Source organism: Bufo gargarizans, chromosome 7 (genome assembly GCF_014858855.1).
Source record: "Bufo gargarizans isolate SCDJY-AF-19 chromosome 7, ASM1485885v1, whole genome shotgun sequence".
In the NCBI taxonomy this organism is placed as follows: Eukaryota; Metazoa; Chordata; class Amphibia; order Anura; family Bufonidae; genus Bufo; species Bufo gargarizans.
The window spans coordinates 176,924,971-176,946,410 of record NC_058086.1 but is presented as its reverse complement, the minus strand read 5'-3'; the positions used below and the strand labels follow the sequence as shown (position 1 = coordinate 176,946,410).

At 46.2% G+C, this 21,440-nt stretch overlaps 1 protein-coding gene across 1 annotated transcript in view; it reads left to right on the top strand.

Annotated features, from left to right (window-relative positions):
* DPYD (dihydropyrimidine dehydrogenase) overlaps positions 1 to 21,440 on the top strand; it is a 1,350,396-nt gene that overhangs the window by 750,043 nt on the left and 578,913 nt on the right. The window contains exon 12 of the mRNA XM_044302252.1: positions 14,164 to 14,348. Coding sequence (XP_044158187.1) covers positions 14,164 to 14,348 — 185 coding nt within the window. The remainder of the gene's footprint in view (positions 1 to 14,163; positions 14,349 to 21,440) is intronic.

The following is a 21,440-nucleotide window of genomic DNA, read 5'->3' as shown; positions in this document are numbered from 1 at the left end:
GTCTGGAAGTGACGACAGCACCAACAGCATCAGAATACCACAGAGTGACAAGGTGACATAGTGTGGAGATGGCAGTAGCAGCAGCAGCAGCATCAGGATACCACAGAATGGCAAGGTGACATAGTGTGGAGATGGCAGATTCAGCAGCAGCATCAGGAGGATACCATAGAGTGGCAAGGTGACATAGTGTGGAGATGGCAGAAGCAGCAGCATCAGGAGGATACCATAGAGTGGCAAGGCGACATAGTGTGGAGATGGCAGCAGCAGCATCGGGATACTTCATATGGTGATGCTGCATATGTTGACGCATGGCTGTGGTGCCAACATTGGCACAAGGGCCACGCTTCACCTTCTGCCCAGATATTCAACCTATAGCATGTTAACCTCCTCCGGCGGCTTAACAAAAAATTGCCGCACCGCCGAGTATGTGATTTTCACTGACTGACTGACTGCTACCGTACACATATAACCAAAAATATATTTTTCTTTTTATACTGAAATAGGCCACAAAACGCTTTCAACACATATAACCGTCGACGTGAACTGAGAATGTATTTTTTTGTTGTTGTACTGAAATAGGGCACCAAACTCTTTCAAAACACATATAACCGCCGACTACTGAGCACCCGAGCACAATAGAAGTCAATGGGAGAATCCGAGCATTAAACAAGGCACCCCTGCTCTGAAGAGGGAAGGGTGCCTGGTTCATAGGAAAAGGTCAGAAATTGATTGAAACACAACCAAAATAGTTCGGGAACAGCATGGGGAGGATGTCTGGATGCATCTTGGACTCCCAGGTCCCTTCTGGGAACAATGTTGTCCGAGTAATATACCACTTTTACAGACTGACAATAATACGCACAAAACCAAAGATAAAATCGATTTTAGATGAAAAATTTTTAGGAAACATTCTTTCCTGTATAATTACTTGTATATAAAGTGAAAGTGCTGCCAAACATTACATGGAAGAGGCACTCCGATACAACCTGTATATCGCATAAAGGAGGGCCTTATTCACATTGTGGTACAATTGTTCATGTAGTGGGACTCCTACACTCATAAAGCTTATGCACTAAGTGAAAGGGCTGCCAAAAATTACAAGGAACCAGAACTCCAATAAACCCTTTGTTACACATAAAGGAGGGCATCGTACACAGCCTTGAAATATTATGATTGATGGCCTGCTGGTGACCCTCAAAAACATTTGAAGCAAGAGCCTGCTGATCTGACCATCTAAAATATAATGGGTGAGGGCCTGCTGCCGCTTTGGTGACACTAGATAACCCAGTGACGGCGACGATCCATTCGGATGTCTGGATTATCAACTTTCAATGTTATTGTCAGTGCAAACCATGGTAAATACGGGTAACGGGGGAATCAAGGTTCGATTCCGGATAGGGAGCCTGAGAAACAGCTACGGCTACCACATCCAAGCAAGGCAGCATGCGTGCAAATTACCTATTAGGTATAATTCGGTGGGGGCCTGCAGGTGATCTGACCCTGTAAAAGATTTTAGGTGCAGGCCTGCAGGTGAGCTGACCCTGTAAAAGATTTTAGGTGTGGGCCTGCTGGTGATCTGACCCTGTAAAAGGTTGTAGGTGAGGACCTGCATGTGAGCTGACCCTCTAAAACATTATATGTGAGGGCCTTCAGGTGAGCTGACCCTGAAAAAGATTGTAGGTGAAGGCTTGCTGGTGAGCTGACCCTGTAAAACATTACATGCGAGGGCCTGCTGGTGAGCTGACCCTCTAAAAAATTAAATGAGAGGGCCTGCTTGTGAGCTGACCATGTAAAACATGGTAGGTGAGGGCCTGCTGTTGAGATGACCCTATAAAAATGTATATGCAAAGGGCATATATGAGAAGGCAATATATGCGATGAATAAGCGTGAGTTTATATGATGGAAGAGGAGGAGGAGGATGATAAAAGGAAGATTCAACCATATACCCTTTTTGTGGTGGAAGGGGTGCATGGGAATACAGTGTATTCAGTACATTATAAAAAACACATTTAAAGTGCATTTATGTTCATCAGCTTTCCTCTGTTGGAGTCGAGAAGTCATGGTCATTTTTATAAGAGTCAACCTGTCAGCATTTTCAGTAGACAGGCGGATATGCTTATCTGTTAGAATGCCACCAGCAGCACTAAATACCCGCTCAGAAAAACCGCTGGTGTCAGGGCAGACCAGCACCTCCAAGGCGTAGAGCGCCAGTTAGTGCCACATGTCCAGCTTGGACACCCAGTAGTTGTAAGGCACTGAGGGATCTGCACTGACATGGTCTGCTATGTACTCCTTCACCATCTTCCAAATTTTTTTCCCTCCTTGTGATACTAGGCCGCGCATCAGGGTGAGGGTGCTGGCCAGGTGTCATGAAACTGTCAGAAGGCTTTGGAGAGTGTTGCCCTGCCTATGTTGGAATTGCTGTGTGTTTCCCTTGTCTCCCCTCTTTGGTTGGCCAGGGAACTACGGATTCTGCCGCCAGCGTTGTCAGATCGAAAGTTTTGGAGCAATTTTTCAACAAGGATCTTCTGTTATTGCACCGTTTTGCTCGTCTTCTCCTCCTCTGTAGCGGGGGTTGAGAAGTGTGAACAACCAGTAATCTGTGTTGTCTAAAATGCGTATAACGCGCGGGTCGCGGTAAAGGCAGCCTAACATGAAGTCAACCATGTGTGCCACAGTACCAACAGGCAAGACTTCGCTGTCATCATCAGGAGGATCACTCTCAATCTCCTCATCCTCTTCTTCCTCTTCTGCCCACCCATGCTGAACAGATGGAATTAAACTTCCATGGGTACTACCCTCTGTAGCGGAGGCAACCGTCTCCTGCTCCTTTTTCTTCTCCTATTTATTGTCCAATTCGCGCTGAGAAGACGAACTGAGGGTGGTCTGGCTATAGCCCTGTTTAATGTCTTCCTCCATTTTCACCTCTTCCACATGCAAAGTGTTGTCCTTAATTGTGAGCAGCGAGCGTCTGAGTAGACACAGAAGTGCGATGGTTAAGCTGATAATAGCGTTATCGCCGCTCACATCTGTGGTCATTCCCAGCCAGCCTCCCCCAACTGCCGCTTTGAAGCGCCGCCCAGCTCATGAATATTCAGTTTGCTGGGCGGCTTCTGCGGTCCCCGCTCTGAAGCGCTGAACAGTGCCCTGCGCATACGCCGGATCTTGTGAAGTCCGGTACAGTAAGCGCCGCCCAGCTCATCAATATTCACTTCGCTGGGCGGCGCTTACTGCCCCCGACTTCACAAGATCCGGCGCATGCGCCGGGCACTGTTAAGCGCAGGGCTTCAGAGCGGGGACCGCAGAAGCCGCCCAGCAAACTGAATATTCATGAGCTGGGCGGCGCTTCAAAGCGGCAGTTAGGGGAGGCTGGCTGGGCGCAAGAGAGGTGAAACGCCGCCCCTTGGGCAGATTGAAGACCGTTGGAGCAGGTTATAAAACTTCAGCTTTCTGTATGTATAATGTGGACAGGGGGGATACTTAGATGATTGTAATACCCATTATAAGACCTGTACGGCCATATATATAGCTCAATATGCTTATTGGCCCTGTCAGTGTCCCTTTAAAGTTTCTTAAAACCTCACAGAGGTCAGACATCCATGCTCACTCCTCGCTTGTGAATAGAAAGGACGACAACCATGTTGCAACTGGTATTCAACTACTGCCCTCTGCTGCTTACATAGCCTGGCTAACATGTGGAACGTTGAGTTCCAGCGCGTGCTCATGTCACACAACAGCCGGTGAGCTGGCAATTTCAAGCACTGCTGCAGCGTTGACAGACCGACTGAAGCTGTCGATGACTTGTGGAATTGTGCACACACACGGCGTACCTATACCAGTAGCTCAGGCAAATTGGGGTAGGTTTTGAGAAACCGCTGAACCACAAGGTTGAACATGTGGGCTAGGCATGGGATGTGTCTGAGCTTGCCGAGCTCCAAAGCCGCCACCAAGTTATGGCCATTATCAGACACAACCATGCCTGGTTCTAGGTTGAGTGGCTAGAGCATGCTGTTGGTGGTGAGGTTGCTAGTGTTCACGCCTGGCTCATTTTCGTTTTGCACAGGTTGCAAAGTACTATTCTTTTGTCGTCTGCTCTTTCCTCAAAAAAGCACCATTCTGCGGAACATCTACCTCTTGGCCAGGGAGATTTCTGCAAAGGAGTGCTACGTAGAACAGTTGCAGGCCTGTTCGGTGTTGCCCGCCTTCTCCGTTTTGCCACCCCACTGCCTCTTCGAGCCAGTTGTGGTGCTGCAGATCCCTCCCCCTCTGTACTGCTGTCCTCGCTCTGCTTTTCACCTTCCTAGGTTGTGTCAGTGACCTCATCGTCTACCACCTCCTCTTCCACTTCCGCAATCTGATCATCCTCCTGATTTGTTGACCTAATCACAACCTCAGTGATTGACAACTGTGTCTCATCCTTTTCGTCAACCTCTTGAGACAAAAATTGCGGTTGACTCATTGGCAACTGTGTCTCATCATCATCCACCTCATAAAACACTAATTGTCGTTCCGCACCGTCATGTTCTTGTGACTGTGAATGATCAAGAGGTTGGGAATCCGGGCACAAGATCTCATGTCCCTCTTCAAGCATGCTTGGCTAGAGGGTCAAATCAAGTAATGGCGATGAAAAGAGGTCCTCAGAATATTCGAGTGTGGGATCGCTTGTTTGGCCAGACTGTACATGGTGGGAGGAAAGAGGATCAGGGTGAGGATTGTGTTGACCAGACTCCTGGCGACTGAGACAGGACTTTGTGGAAGACAGGAAGCATTATCTGCTGCAAATAAACGACCACCTGGTCGCACTAGTCTGACTTCAAGAGTGGAGTCCTGCACCACCCTGCAAACTGGGACATAAAGCTAGGTATCATGGTTGATTGTTATTCTTGTGCTCTGGCAGCAGGCACAGTTTCGCCACGCCCATGGCCACGACCTCTGCATACTCCATCAGCAACGCGGACACATCCCCCTCCCTTACTGCTCACCCTCATTTTAAATATGATATATGCTTGAAAGTATGTCACACGTACAGTAGCGTAGGATTTGGAATTGCATGCGCAAAAAATTTACAAACGTATTTGTGAATAGGAAATGTTATACAGGACAGGTACCACAGGTAATGTCACTGTTCGCAGTGTCTACGGAAAAAGTTACACTGGATGTCACTAATATTTTAGGGATGTGCACACTTTAAACAGGAGATGTGGCATGGTTGATTTAACTGTCCACAGCGGACACCGTCTACGAGAAAAGTACACTGGATGTCACTGATATTTTTTGGATGTGCACAATTTACACAGGAGATGTGGCATGGATAATTTAACTGTCAGCAGCGGACACCGTCTACGGAAAAAGTACACTCAATATCTCTGATATTTTAGGGATGTGCACACTTTAAACAAGAGATGTGGCGACGATAATTTAAGTGTCCGCAGCGGACACCGTCTACGGAAAACATACACTGGATATCACTGATATTTTAGGGATGCGCACACTTTAAACAGGAGATGTCGTGCAGATAATTTAAGTGTCCATAGTGGACACCGTCTACAGAAAAAATACACTGGATGTCACTGATATATTAGGGATGCGCACACTTTACACAGGAGATGTGGCGACGATAATTCAAGTGTCTGCAGCAGACACCGTCTACGGAAAAAGTGCACTGGATGTCACTGATATTTTAGGGATGCACACACTTTAAACAGGAGATGTCGTGCGGATAATTTAACTGTCCACAGCGGACACCGTCTACGGAAAAAGTACACTCAATGTCTCTTATATTTCAGGGATGCGCACACTTTAAACAGAAGTTGTGGCACGGATAATTTAACTGTCCGCAGTGGACGCAGTTTACGGAAACAATACACTGGATGTCACTGAGATTTTAAGGGATGCGCACACTTTAAACAGGAGATGTGGCGCAAATAATTTAGGTGTCCGCAGCGGACAGTGTCTACGGAAAACATACACTGGCTATCACTGATATTTTAGGGATGCGCACACTTTAAACAGGAGATGTGGCGACGATAATTTAAGTGTCCGCTGCGGACACCGTCTACGGAAATAGTACACTCAATGTCTCTGATATTTTAGGGATGCACACACTTTAAACAGGAGATGATAATTTAAATGTCCGCAGTGGCCTATTACACGGTATTTAGCGCAGGATGCGCAAAAAATATATATTGCTGTTGTCACACACAATAGTCTTTAAAAGCACTTTTGGGTCTCTGAAAAGTGTTTTGTATAAAAAATGTCCTATTACGCTCCCTACACTATCTTTCCCTTCCTTTGCACAGTTCTCCCTAACACTGAGCAATTTAGCGCAGGTTGTGCTACAAACATATATTGCTGCTGTCACACACAATAGTCCTTACAAGGACTTTTAGGTCTCTGAAATGTTTTTGTACAAAAAAAATAATAATTACATTCCCTACACTCTCTGTCCCTTCCTATGCTCAGCTCTCCCTGACTACGAATGAGCCAAACATGCGTCATCGAGTGCTATATAGCACGCAATGACGCGTTCCGGCCAGCCAATCACTATAATGCCAGTAGTCACCATGGCTACTGGCATTACAGTGAGGGCAGTACTTACCTGCACGTTTATTGGCTGCGTAGCTGGCAAGAAACATGTGGGGAGGAGACTCGAGCATGGCGCTCGAGCACATGCGGTACTCGGCCGAGTACCGCAATGTGCCGATCATCAAGATGCTCGAGCTGAACAGGTGTTCGGCCTAGCATGCTCGATTATCACTACCGCTAATGTGAACTGTGAATATATTTTTCTTTTTGTACTGAAATAGGCCACTAAAAGCTTTCAACCCATATAACCGCCAATGTGAACTGAGAATATATTTTTAGTTTTGTACTGAAATAGTCCACTAAATGCTTTCTAGATATATAACCGCTGACGTGAACTGAGAATATATTTTTCTTTTTGTACTGAAATAGGCCACTAAACGCTTTCAAGACATGTAACCGCTGATGTTAACTTAGAATATATATATTTTTTTGTAATAGAATTGGCCAATAAACGCTTTCAAGACGTCGACATGAATTAAGAATATATTTTTCTTTTTGTACTGAAATAGGCCACTAAATGCTTTTGCTAGAAATAAATGCACCAGTGAAGTGTGTATATATTTTTTCTTTCTGTACTGAAATAGGCCACTAAAGCCTTTCACCACAAATAAATGCAACAGTAAAGGGCGTATATATTTTTTCCTTTTTGTACTGAAATAGTACACTGAATGCTTTAACTACATATAACTGCAGAAGTGAAATGCGTATATATTTTTCCTTTTTGTACTGAAATAGGCCACTAAACTCTTTCAACACAAATAACTGCAGAAGTAAAATGTGCATATATTTTCCTTTTTCCACAGATATAAGTCACTAAAGGCTTTTCAACATATCACTTGCACCCCAATAACATGAACAAATTTCTGGAATGCCAGAGCTGTATAATGGCTATTTGGATCCCAAAAAATGTTTTCCCTGCACTTGTAAATCGCTTTTTTTTTTTCATAATGAGGTTTTTCTAGCACTGTCCCTAGCACCTTGTGATGTCTCTCCCTGCACTAAGATGCTGTGAAATGATTCCTCCCTATCCTTTCTGTGCACTGATGAATTGTTTTTTCATTTATTTATTTTTCACAATGAGGATTTTCCAATTGCTGTTCCTAGCGCCATCTCACTCTGAACACTGGAAAATGTCTGACTCTAAGATGGCCGCCGTATTTATAGGGCTGTGACATCACAGGGCTGGCTGGCTGCTGATTGTCTGCATGCATGGCATTATAAGTCTGCCCGCCTTCCCAGAGTTCCATGCCCCATGTCCTCACATGTGTAGCCGACATTGTAGCTGCCATTTTATGAAAAATTGTGATTCAACAAATATCAGTCAAGCATCCAATATACATTAGATAGACAGCTGATCCTGACAAAATCAGGTTCAGCCAACCTTAGTCTAACATGTATAGCTACCATTAAAGATTAGTGTTGAGCGCGAATATTCGAATTGCAAATTTTTTTTCTCGAATATCGTAACTTTGAGATTTCGCAAATATTTAGAATATAGTTGTATATATTTACGAAATCAAATATTCTTTTTTTTTTTTCATCTGAAAATATGATTTCTCCCTGCTTCTTGCTTGTGGGTCAATAAGCCATTGGCCCACAAGCAACTTAAGCAGGGGGTAATCATGTTTTCATATGGAAAAGAAAATGACCAATATTCTAAAAAACAAATACATAGCAATATAGTGAATATATTCACTATTTAGAATTTTGGCATTATTTTTTTCCTATCTGTACAGTTGTCCGCATACTCCTCCCCGACAAGCGTCCCCGTCACCATGGGAACGCCTGTGGGTTAGAAAATACCATCGGATCTGAGTTTTCCCTAAGATCGTGAAAGTTCAGATCCAATGGTATATTCTAACGCACAGGCGTTCCCATGGTTACGGGGACGCTTGTCGGGGAGCAGTATGCCAAAGTGGAATAACAGTACACATAAATTACAGTCTATATGTGTATTTTACAAATATTCGTAATATTGCTCTAACTTCGTCTTTTAGAATATTCGTAATATTCTAAAAGACGAAGTTAGAGCAATATTACGAAAATTCGTAAAATACACATATAGACTGCAATTTAGCTAATATAGTGCTATAGTAATTTTTTTTATAGTGTATATATTTTCCAAAACTGAAGTTCAGAAGAGGCAAAAAAAATTAGACAAAAAAAGAAAAAGATTATAGCACTATATTAGCTAAATTACAGTCTATATGTGTATTTTACAAATATTCGTAATATTGCTCTAACTTCGTCTTTTAGAATATTCTTAATATTCTAAAAGACGAAGTTAGAGCAATATTATGAATATTCCTAAAATACACATATTAGCCTAACCATAGTCAATGTTATAGGAACGTTGCCTTATACTGTCAAAAGAAAAATCGCAATACGCGAATAATTAAATCGTATATTATTTGCGATAAATAGAAAAATGACGAATATTCGATTTCGACGAATACAAGACGAATATTCAATTGAATATTCGCGAAATATCGCGAAATCGAATATGGCACCTCCCGTTCATCACTATTAAAGATCGCCTGGTGCTAGAAAGTATGAATGCCCCTAAGACCCTCTGTTGTTGATCAGTGAGTGTGGACCCACTGTGCCAACTAAACAATCTGCTTTTGGGCTATCCCTAAGACCATTATTCCAGAAATCCCCTGGTATTCACCTTTAAGCTACCTCCTGAGATTGTCCTGGTGTAGTTGGCAGCTCACCCAATGAGGTAAGGGGCTTTAGTGAAAGCACTGGGAGCTCAGGATACAGAAAACAAAATGAGCAATATGAACAGTCCCTAAGGCTTAAATACAAGCTACGAAATCTGGACTGAACACAGTTACAGTACATTAATGGAGACATAGAAAAATCCCAAAGGCTCAATGGTAGTAAAGGCACAGTCAGGGCAGGCAGGCAGGATACTTGAAAGAAACACGAACAAGGCAAATAGACAGAGTTAACTAAAATACAAACAGAACTGAAACTGGACGTTTTAAGAAAAACAGGCAGGGCAAGTGCAGGACTAAAGCATCAACAAACATAGGATAAATGCAGAGAACTGCAGAAGCACTAGACTTCAAAACCTTTGATGGTCAGCAGAAACCTTAAAGCGTATGCACCCTCTGCATGGAATCGGCGCCTTAAATACCCAGGGACTCCTATCCACTGACTGGGAAAGGATTTGACCCTTTAAGAGGCTGGAGGTGAGCATGCACACTCTTAGGGGCCAGAGACTGGAGTACTAGACAGAAGTATGGAGGCAACAGCATGGTGAGTAGCACTACATCCACACCCATAGGGGAGTGTAGGGCGGCAGTGGCTATGGGCATCTGTCCTAACACCCTCCAAGCCATTTGAGTACCTCCTCCCATAAGCTGTCTTATAGATAAAATGGAGGCACGTTAAAAATTCATAGGAACACAAGGGTATGCTTTTTGCCCTGATTTGTACCCACTAATTTAGTTTTGATATGGCATCATATACTATAGATACCATTTCCAAAATGTGCACCATGCACAGTATATCTGAATGGATGGAGTCGGTACATTGCGACTTTTCCCATTTCTGTTAAAATTAATTTATACTGTATCAGAACCAATACATACAGTTAGTACATACCGTAACCTTTTCCAAAGGTCTTTTGGCTATACAAACACTATACAGATGGTAAAAAAAACTAAACAAAAATTTATAGAGGTTCATATATTTATGGTGCCGCTTATTTACAGTGCCCTATTCAACCCCCTTAGCTTTTTTTGCATTTTGATGCCTCACAACCTGAAATTAACATGGATTGTTTGAGGATTTACATCATTTAATTTACAGAACATGCCCACAACTTTGAAGATTTTTATTTTTTTTTTATTATTGTGAAGCAAACAACAAATAGGACAAAATAACAGAAAAAGTCAATGTGCATAACTATTCACCCTCCTAAAGTCAATACTTTGTAGAGCCACCTTTTGCAGCAATCACAGCTCCAAGTCGCTTTGGATAAGTCTCTATGAGCAGTTGCCACATCTTACCACTGGGATTTTTGCCCATTCCTCCTTGCAAAACTGCTCCAGCTCCTTCAAGTTGGATGTTTTGCGCTTGTGAACAGCAATCTAAGTCTGATCAAAGATTTTCTATTGGATTGAGATCTGGGCTTTCACTAGGCCATTCCAACACATATGTTTCCCCTTAAACCACTCAACAATAAGTCGCGCGACAGATAGGGCGCAACATTTGTCGCGCAACATTTTGTTGCACCAATGTTGCACGACAATTTTTATAATGGCAGTCTATGGTGTCGCACTGCAACATGCGACATGCTGCGACCGTGACGCAACAGTCGCAAAAAAAAATCCATCTCGAATGGATTTTCTGCGACTGTTGCATCGCAGTCGCAGCATGTTGCATGTTGCAGTGCGACACCATAGACTGCCATTATAAAAATTGTCGCGCGACAAATGTCGTCGTGCAGACCTAGCCTTAGGCTACTTTCACACTGCCGTTTCAGGGTCCGCCTGTGAGATCCGTTTCAAGGCTCTCACAAGCGGCCCCAAACGGATCAGTTTAGCCCCAATGCATTCTGAATGGATGCGGATCCATTCAGAATGCATCAGTTTGGCTCCGTTCCGCCTCCATTCCGCTCTGGAGGCGGACACCAAAACGCTGCTTGCAGCTTTTTGGTGTCCACCTGGCGGTGTGGAGCCAAATGGATCCGTCCTGACTTACAATGTAAGTCAACGGGGACGGATCCGTTTACATTGACACAATATTGATGCAATTGTAAACGGATCCGTCCCCCATTGACTTTCAATGTAAAGTCAGGACGGATCCGTTTGACTTACACTTAGACTTTTTTTTACTAAGTGTATGCAGACGGATCCGTACTGAACAGATACTATCGTTTGCATTTATAGGTGCGGATCCGCACCTAACGCAGGTGTGAAAATAGCCTTAGCAGTGTGTTTGGGGTCATTGTCCTGCTGGAAGCACAGAGTGCTACAGGTTTTGCTCAAGAATATCCCTGTATTTAGCACCATCCATCTTTCCCTCAGCTCTGACCAGTTTCCCAGTCCCATCCCCACAGTATGATGCTGCCGTCACCAGGTCTCACTGTGGGGATGGTGTTCTTTGGGTGATGTGATGTGTTGGGTTTGCCCCAGACATAGTGTTTTCTTTGATGGCCGAAAAGTTTAATTTTAGTCTCATCAGACCAGAACACCTTCCTCCATACATTATGGGAGTCTCCCACATGCCTTTTTGTTTTTAGCTGAAAGTAATAGCTTTCTTCTGGCCACTCTGCCATAAAGCCCAACTCTATGGAGCGTACAGCTTATTCTCGTCCTATGTACAGATACTCCAGTCTCTGCTGTGGAACTCTGCAGCTCCTCCAGGGTTACCTTAGGTCTCTGTGCTGCCTCTCTGATTAATGCCCTCCTTGCCCGGTCCGTGAATTTTGGTGGGCGGCCGTCTTATGGCAGGTTTGCTGTTGTGCCATGTTCTTTCCATTTGGTCATGATAGATTTGATGGTGCTCCTGGGGATCATCAAAGATTTGGATATTTTTCTATAACCTAACCCTGACTTGTACTTCTCAACAACATTGTCCCTTACTTGTTTGGAGAGTTCCTTGGTCTCCATGACAGTGTTTGGTTAGTTATGCCTCTTGCTTAGGTGTTACAGCCACTGGGGCCTTTCAAAAAAAGGTGTGTATATGTAATGACAGATCATGTGACACTTAGATTGTACACAGGTGGACATCATTTCACTAATGATGTGACTTCTGAAGGTAATTGGTTGCACCAGAGCTTTTTATAGGCTTACTAACAAAGGGGGTGAATACATACGCACATGCCAATTTTCTGTTTTCCATTTCTAAACAATAGTTTTATTTATATATTTTTCTCATTTCACTTTAATAACTTAGACTATTGTGTTCTGATCCATCACATAAAATTCAGATTAACAAAACATTGAAAATAAGGCTGTAATGTAACAAAATACGAAAGAAAGTCAAGGGGGTGAATACTTTTGCAAGGCACTGTACATGTCTTTAATGCATCAACTTACCCTTCTGTCAAGGGCGAAAGATATGTATTCAGCAGTACACTGTGAAAGATTAAAAAACACTGATTATTTTTCCTTGATGTCCTTTAAAACTACTTGTCTTCTTGTTTTGAATCCTGTTGTAAATGTGTTTTTCTAATTTCCATTTTTATACAGTATTCTGTATTCTGGGGTTATCGGAAAGCGTAAAGATCAAAATGAATACTAAGCCTACTAATTGCTAGTATTCTTAAAACAGAGTGGATACAATTTCCTTCACATCGAATCAAACATCTGTACTGGTCCAAATAAAGAGCACCTGTCAAGAGGGTTAACCCTATTAAACCAGGCATACTGCTTAGTGGGGTGGATTCTGCCAATTAAAATGATACCTGTGTTGTGAAAATCGGTTGCAGCATTTCCAAGAAAAAAAAACTTTTATTAATGCAAATAAGGGTTTCAGTGCACCAGGGGTGTGGCCTACACCCTGGATTCCCCTTAGTGCTGGCCACGCCTTTTGGTGCAATTAAACTCTCATTTGCATGAATAACAACTGATTTGTTAAAGCATCTATCATTTTGATCAGCAGGATCAATTCTACCAGGCAGTATGAATTGTTAAATTGGATTGATCCTGCTAAAAGGTGCAGTTTAAAGTCCAATTGTTAGCATAGCAAGGTGGAAAGCCTGTCCATGGTTGCAGAGATAGCAGTCTTTGCAACCATGGCTCCAATGGCTGGGGGAGGTATAAAGGGCCTCATTAGAAGAGGAATTTTAGAAATGGAATATTGTAAGAGAGGGGCCTTTTTACAGAGTTTGAACTGGGACCTAGGGTCTTAAGGTACACCTCTACCTGCTTAGCTTCCCATTTTAACTACACAACAATGATAAGAGCAGACTGAAATGCTGGTTAGCTGAGAGCAAGGAGATCAAGCAAGTTGAGCGCACAACATATGCTGTCTATTCTATATCTGAACTTAAAACGCTATGTACAGTACACCTTCAGGGGAATATTTTATGATTGAATTTTACTCACTTTGGGCTAAAAATGAATTTTTCAATTGATCCTTATTAAAAATGTTCAGCTGTTTCTGAGATACAAGAGTAAAAAAAAATCAGTCTGTTTGTCATCTGTGACTTCGTATTTTTTAAATCTCATCAGCTGATGTGTACCTCTTATCTCTGACCTCATAAATATTTAAGTCATATTCTTATCAGTTTGATAAGAATTAAGGTCTAATGAGTGTTTATGAGGTCAGGAGGTCTGAGATAAGAGCTCTACATCAGCCGTCAGCTGACGGGATTCAAAGAAAACAAACTCACAGCTTGCAAACAGACTGATTTTTTAACTCTTGTATCTCAGAAACAGCTGAGCATTTTTTTGAAATAAACACCAATTGAAAAAAATGATTTTAGCCTAAAATTAGTAGAATGCAATCATAATAAAAATGCCCCCAAAGGTGTAAAAGTACAGTTTGAAGTTGCATAGTTTTGTTTTCGAAGACTAATTAATTATACGTACTGTTTACGTGTGCTTTCCTTATAGTGATTGAAGCCATGAAACCCATCAAGTTTAACAGATGGGGTTTACCGGAAATTAATACTGAGACTATGGTGACGAGTGAACCTGGAATATTTGCTGGAGGTGACCTTGTTGGCTGGGCAAATACAACAGTTGAATCAGTTAATGATGGGAAGCAAGCATCTTGGTATATTCACAGATATTTACAGGTATGCTGGTAATTATATATTTTCACTTTTGGAAGTATTTCACAAGAGATTTAAGGGATCACTCTCTCACAGGGGGTCACACTCACAAACTTCTCTGACAACGGGGTTCAGGTCCAAATGGTGCTTTATTTTGGCACTTCAGCACCAGCACAAACATAAACATAATGAAATAAACACCTGCCCGTCTGGGCTCTATCTAATACATAGGTCATCTCTACCTCACCTATAGAGCACAGTACACACACAGAGTACCTTTTTGGAGATTATGGTGCAGAAGTCCTCCCGACTCTGACCATGCGACCCTCTTTCTGCAGGTGTCACTGGGCTCCCCAAACTTCAGGATTTCACACAGCCTCATGGCCTCTCAGCCCTTCTGGCTGAGACCACACAGAACCTCTGCAGGATTCTTTTCCAAATTCCCTCTCCCTCTCTGTCATACACAGAGGGTTGTTTTATCCCTTTGTGGTTAAAGCAGCAGGCCTCACCTCATCTAAAGGCAATACATGTATTGGAAGGGTGTGGACTGGCAGATCCCAATACCAAACCTATCCACCGGTCCAAATAAAATCCAGCCCAGAACAAAATCTAGACAAAACGGACTCAGCAAACTTCACTTTGCTGAGACCACTGCAGCTTTCTGGATTTCAGTTATCTCACCCAGATGAGGTGTCTGGATGGGATAAACACGCCTTCCAGCACTGTACACATTACCATAAGATGTATTCAAACTAATTTATCCCAGTGTTTCCCAATATGTGGATCTCCCATTCCTGAGTTATAAGGGGGATTAGTTCTGGTGTCCTAATACCAATGATATATAACCAAGAGGGTAGCCACCAGTGCTCATTGGCCAAATGGGAGAGATTTTCACTGCTCTGACACTGTCCAATCAGCAGGAATAATGTTAAAGTGGCAAGTGCAATGTGATCTCCCAAGATATACTGTATACTATACTAGATATACTGTATACTAGCCAAATTTACTTGTGCTTCATGATAGAGAATCGATTTAACCTGAAATAGTCTAAAAAACATATAAAAAAATCTGATCCATTTGCTCAAGACGGCCACCGCCATCTTGCTTGAAGATCTTGCACGAAATCCCGTGTGTGGTGACTTATGGTGTCACCATGCCTGCCGGTGAGATGTCAGCCAGATCTTCAAGCAGGATGGTGGCTGCTGGCCCATCGCAAGCAAATGGATCGTGTAAGTATGATTCTTTTTAGTTTTTTTTACATTTTACACTCTGTTATATATATCAGATGCCTCCATCATGTATGAACACGCCATCTAAGGGGTACAATGACATGTAGCTGTGCAATCGTTGCTTCCTGTCATTGCACCCACTATTTACAAAGAAATGTGCTTCTTGACAAAGTAATTTGTCATGAAGCTAATTTTTTTGTAAAATTTTGAGAAGCAGCTGAAACAAATATTCCAATAATTCGCTCATCTCCGATGTGTTGTCCCCTCAGCCCACATTCATAGCATTGGGATGTGGAGGGATGCACAACCATTAGCAGAGCCAACATGAAAGTCAGGCTCTGCTGATAGCTGTGTGTCCTCAAGGGATTGGCACCTGTTGATGGAGGCAGGCAGATTCAGATTTCAAAACAGGTGACTGTGCCTCTTTAAGCCTTTTATAATACAAGGCCTCAATCATTTTCCACTAGGGCCTCACCAGACGAAAACAAAAAAAAGATATATATATATTATGGTAAATCTGTAAAATCTGACACACAACACAGATCTGCTTCCTAGCATATGAAACATAGTGCTGCTCGACACAAATCTGAATAAATGGTTTAGCAGTGGAAATAACAGGAATTTGATGTGCAACATTTTGTTCTACATAGAGGTATAGAAGGGAGTAGACTAATTAACGCAAAAGATTGGAACACCCCTTTACAACCATGTTATTGTTTTGTTTTCCCTCACACTTTCATGTCAACGTTTAATAATAAGGCTGTTAACAGCCTGCATTTGTGGGAGGGGCGTCTGGCTATTTATCCCCCTACCTGCCGCTCAGCCAGGCGCCCGAGCCTCACGCATCACCTCTTCCGGTCAGTGTCTGTTCTTCCGGTGTTATCGCGTGCACGTGCCGCCGACATCCGCATCACCACACGCCAGCTTGCAGGTAATCGGGGCTCAGCTGGCCCCGCTCCAGCCGTGTATCACGTCCGGCCTGGTCTCTAGCCCCTGGAGTGTGCGGTTGAGATGCCGCTCTCCCCCAGTATGTTCCGCCCACGGAATTGCAGGCGGCGGGGTCGGGGGAGCGGCATCCTAGTGTCATGTCCGGCCGGTCACATGCCGGCTCAGGACATGTGTCATACAGGAATTAAAGCTCAGTTAGTTGTTCTGCCCTGACTGTTTCAATCGGGGTGAAAATCTGAAAGGTCTGAGGCCAATTTTATCTCATGGGAAAAGGGCTTTGGATTCGGCATATTACTTTCCAAAGTTTTCCATATCTGTAAACATTTATCATAGCGCAGCACTGGGGCAATTATACAGCCTGCAGAGATTTACCCCCTTAAAAAGCCTTAATCTGCTTAACAGCAAATGGTTGTACATTGATTGCATGTGCCGTTTTAACTCAGTGCAGCTATACATAGGCTGTTTTATAAAAAAAATAAAATATATATATATATATCTAAGTTATATTCCACACCATCATAATACCTGAATTGGTGGTCTAGGTGCAGGGGTTGTTTACACTTACTATTTTAACACAGCGGGTTTTTGTTCCTGTCTTAAATTTGCTTCTGTCTCCTGGTCTTTCATTTTATTTTATTTTTTTCTGGGTCCCTGGATCGCCCAGGTTGTCAGTGTCCCTGGATCGCCCAGGTTGTCAGTGTCCCTGGATCGCCCGGGTTGTCAGTGTCCCTGGATCGCCCGGGTTGTCAGTGTCCCTGGATCGCCCGGGTTGTCAGGGTCCCTGGATCGCCCGGGTTGTCGGGGTCCCTGGATCGCCCGGGTTGTCAGGGTCCCTGGATCGCCCGGGTTGTCAGGGTCCCTGGATCGCCCAGGTTGTCAGCGTCCCTGGATCGCCCAGGTTTGTCAGCGTCCCTGGATCGCCCAGGTTGTCAGCGTTCCTGGATCGCCCAGGTTGTCAGGGTTCCTGGATCGCTCAGGTGGTCAGCGTTCCTGGATCACCCAGGTGGTCAGCGTCCCTGGATGTCAGCATCCCTGGATCGCCCAGGTTGTCGGTGTCCCTGGATCGCCCAGGTTGTCAGCGTCCCTGGACCGCCCAGGTTGGCAGTGTCCCTGGATCGCCCAGGTTGTCAGCGTCCCTGGATCGCTCAGGTTGTCAGCGTCCCTGGATCGCCCAGGTTGTCAGCGTCCCTGGATCGCCCAGGTTGTCAGTGTCCCTGGATCGCCCAGGTTGGCAGCGTCCCTGGATCGCCCAGGTTTGTCAGTGTCCCTGGATCGCCCAGGTTGTCAGGGTTCCTGGATCGCCCAGGTTGTCAGCGTCCCTGGATCGCTCAGGTTGTCAGCGTCCCTGGATCGCCCAGGTTGTCAGGGTCCCTGGATCGCCCAGGTTGTCAGGGTCCCTGGATCGCCCAGGTTGTCAGGGTCCCTGGATCGCCCAGGTTGTCAGGGTTCCTGGATCGCCCAGGTTGTCAGGGTTCCTGGATCGCCCAGGTTGTCAGCGTCCCTGGATCGCCCAGGTGGTCAGCGTCCCTGGATCGCCCAGGTGGTCAGCGTCCCTGGATCGCCCAGGTGGTCAGCGTCCCTGGATCGCCCAGGTGGTCAGCGTCCCTGGATCGCCCAGGTGGTCAGCGTCCCTGGATCGCCCAGGTTCTGTCTTCGTTTAAATGTCAGTGTCTCTGGATCGCCCAGGTTGTCAGCGTCCCTGGATCGCCCAGGTTGTCAGGGTCCCTGGATCGCCCAGGTTGTCAGGGTTCCTGGATCGCCCAGGTTGTCAGGGTTCCTGGATCGCTCAGGTTGTCAGGGTTCCTGGATCGCCCAGGTTGTCAGGGTTCCTGGATCGCCCAGGTTGTCAGGGTTCCTGGATCGCCCAGGTTGTCAGGGTTCCTGGATCACCCAGGTTGTCAGGGTTCCTGGATCGCTCAGGTGGTCAGCGTCCCTGGATCGCCCAGGTGGTCAGCGTCCCTGGATCGCCCAGGTGGTCAGCGTCCCTGGATCGCCCAGGTGGTCAGCGTCCCTGGATCGCCCAGGTGGTCAGCGTCCCTGGATCGCCCAGGTGGTCAGCGTCCCTGGATCGCCCTGGATCGCCCAGGTCAGCGTCCCTGGATCGCCCAGGTTCTGTCTTCATTTAAAATGTCAGTGTCTCTGGATCGCCCAGGTTGTCAGCGTCCCTGGATCGCCCAGGTTGTCAGCGTCCCTGGATCGCCCAGGTGGTCAGCGTCCCTGGATCGCCCAGGTTGTCAGGTCCCTGGATCGCCCAGGTTTGTCAGTGTCCCTGGATCGCCCAGGTTGTCAGGGTTCCTGGATCGCCCAGGTTGTCAGGGTTCCTGGATCGCTCAGGTGGTCAGGCGTTCCCTGGATCGCCCAGGTGGTCAGCGTCCCTGGATCGCCCAGGTGGTCAGCGTCCCTGGATCGCCCAGGTGGTCAGCGTCCCTGGATCGCCCAGGTGGTCAGCGTCCCTGGATCGCCCAGGTGTCAGCGTCCTGGATCGCCCAGGTAAATGTCAGTGTCCCTGGATCGCCCAGGTTGTCAGTGTCCCTGGATCGCCCAGGTTGTCAGTGTCCCTGGATCGCCCAGGTTGTCAGTGTCCCTGGATCGCCCAGGTTGTCAGTGTCCCTGGATCGCCCAGGTTGTCAGTGTCCCTGGATCGCCCAGGTTGTCAGTGTCCCTGGATCGCCCAGGTGGTCAGGGTCCCTGGATCGCCCAGGTGGTCAGCGTCCCTGGATCGCCCAGGTGGTCAGCGTCCCTGGATCGCCCAGGTTCTGTCTTCGTTTAAATGTCAGTGTCCCTGGATCGCCCAGGTTGTCAGTGTCCCTGGATCGCCCAGGTTGTCAGTGTCCCTGGATCGCCCAGGTTGTCAGTGTCCCTGGATCGCCCAGGTTGTCAGTGTCCCTGGATCGCCCAGGTTGTCAGTGTCCCTGGATCGCCCAGGTTGTCAGTGTCCCTGGATCGCCCAGGTTGTCAGTGTCCCTGGATCGCCCAGGTTGTCAGTGTCCCTGGATCGCCCAGGTTGTCAGTGTCCCTGGATCGCCCAGGTGGTCAGCGTCCCTGGATCGCCCAGGTTCTGTCTTCGTTTAAATGTCAGTGTCTCTGGATCGCCCAGGTTGTCAGTGTCCCTGGATCGCCCAGGTTGTCAATGTCCCTGGATCGCCCAGGTTGTCAGTGTCCCTGGATCGCCCAGGTTGTCAGTGTCCCTGGATCGCCCAGGTTGTCAGTGTCCCTGGATCGCCCAGGTTGTCAGTGTCCCTGGATCGCCCAGGTTGTCAGTGTCCCTGGATCGCCCAGGTTGTCAGGGTCCCTGGATCGCTCAGGTGGTCAGCGTCCCTGGATCGCCCAGGTGGTCAGCGTCCCTGGATCGCCCAGGTTCTGTCTTCGTTTAAATGTCAGTGTCCCTGGATCACCCAGGTTGTCAGTGTCCCTGGATCGCCCAGGTTGTCAGTGTCCCTGGATCGCCCAGGTTGTCAATGTCCCTGGATCGCTCAGGTGGTCAGCGTCCCTGGATCGCCCAGGTGGTCAGCGTCCCTGGATCGCCCAGGTTCTGTCTTCGTTTAAATGTCAGTGTCTCTGGATCGCTCAGGTTGTCAGTGTCCCTGGATCGCCCAGGTTGTCAGGGTCCCTGGATCGCTCAGGTGGTCAGCGTCCCTGGATCGCCCAGGTGGTCAGCGTCCCTGGATCGCCCAGGTGGTCAGCGTTCCCGGATCGTTCGGGTTGTCAGCGTTCCCGGATCGCTCGGGTTGTCAGCGTTCCCGGATCGCCCAGGTGGTCAGCGTTCCTGGATCACCCAGGTTCTGTCTTCGTTTTCTAAAGCCACCCTTCGGGGTATTCAAAAGGAGGGGAAGGGGTCCGTGAGCCATAGGCAACCTGTGTCCGGTAAATTGTTCAGGGATCTTTTTTTTCGTTATTGGATGGTAATCCTTTTTGGGCCCTTCACTAACCTGATTTTGAAAGCGGCCATGTATCTCACCTTTTATGGATTCCGCCGGCCCGGTGAGGTTCTGGCGGGTTCAAATCGCCATAACCATCCTCTGAAGCAGCATCTATTATAGGGCCAGGGCCATTACACTCCCCTGCTACCTTCCACCAAAACCATTCAGACGGGACCCCCTTCTGAGGTAAATTCTATCCCACGCTGAACGATTGGTGCCCAGTTCAGGTGCTGCATCAACTGCTAGGCCTCATCCAAGGTTCATCACCAGATAGGCCGCTCCTGCCACACACAGGCAAGCTTCTCAGCACCCTCAGTTTATATCTTTCATCCGTGCCCTCGCCCAGGGTCTAGGCTATGACCCCAGGGTAAATTCGGGCCACTCATGTCGCTAGGGGCAGACTCCGCTGCTTCTCGGCATCAGGTGCCAGCTCATGGCATCCGGTCCATGGGGCGGTGGCGGCCCTCCTGCTTCACTAGGTATATACCCAATTCTCGAGTAGAGATATCTCGCGCCTTTCGATCACTGGCTTTGTAGTTTGCAAAAGTGTTGTACCTAACTGATGTTTTTTGCCCCCTTTTTTCACTGGTGTACCCGCGCCGTGGCTCCCGGAACAATTCAGCCACTATGTTCAGGGCAGGTGTCTCTGCGTGCGCCGACGTTGTCCTAGCCCTGACCATAAATTTAGTTTGTGATTAAGCATACCTATTCTATCTATCCATTCTGTGATCCAGTCTACTCTCCAGCCTACTTACCTTGGTTACCCAGTTAGTCAGCGTCTAACTACACCGGGACTATACAAGAAGGTAGTGGTCTAGTTGCTTCCCTGCATCAGAGTCCAGATCCCTGTAGGGGTTAAAGGGTGAATAGCAGGGGAGCCATCAGGGTTTAGCCCAAAGCCAAACTGCTCAGTTGACACTGGGTTCACATTCGCTGATCTGTAACAGTGACCTTCATATGGTCTGAGCTGGTTACTAACAATATATCAAATATTGGTAATATTTTTATAATTCTGTTTT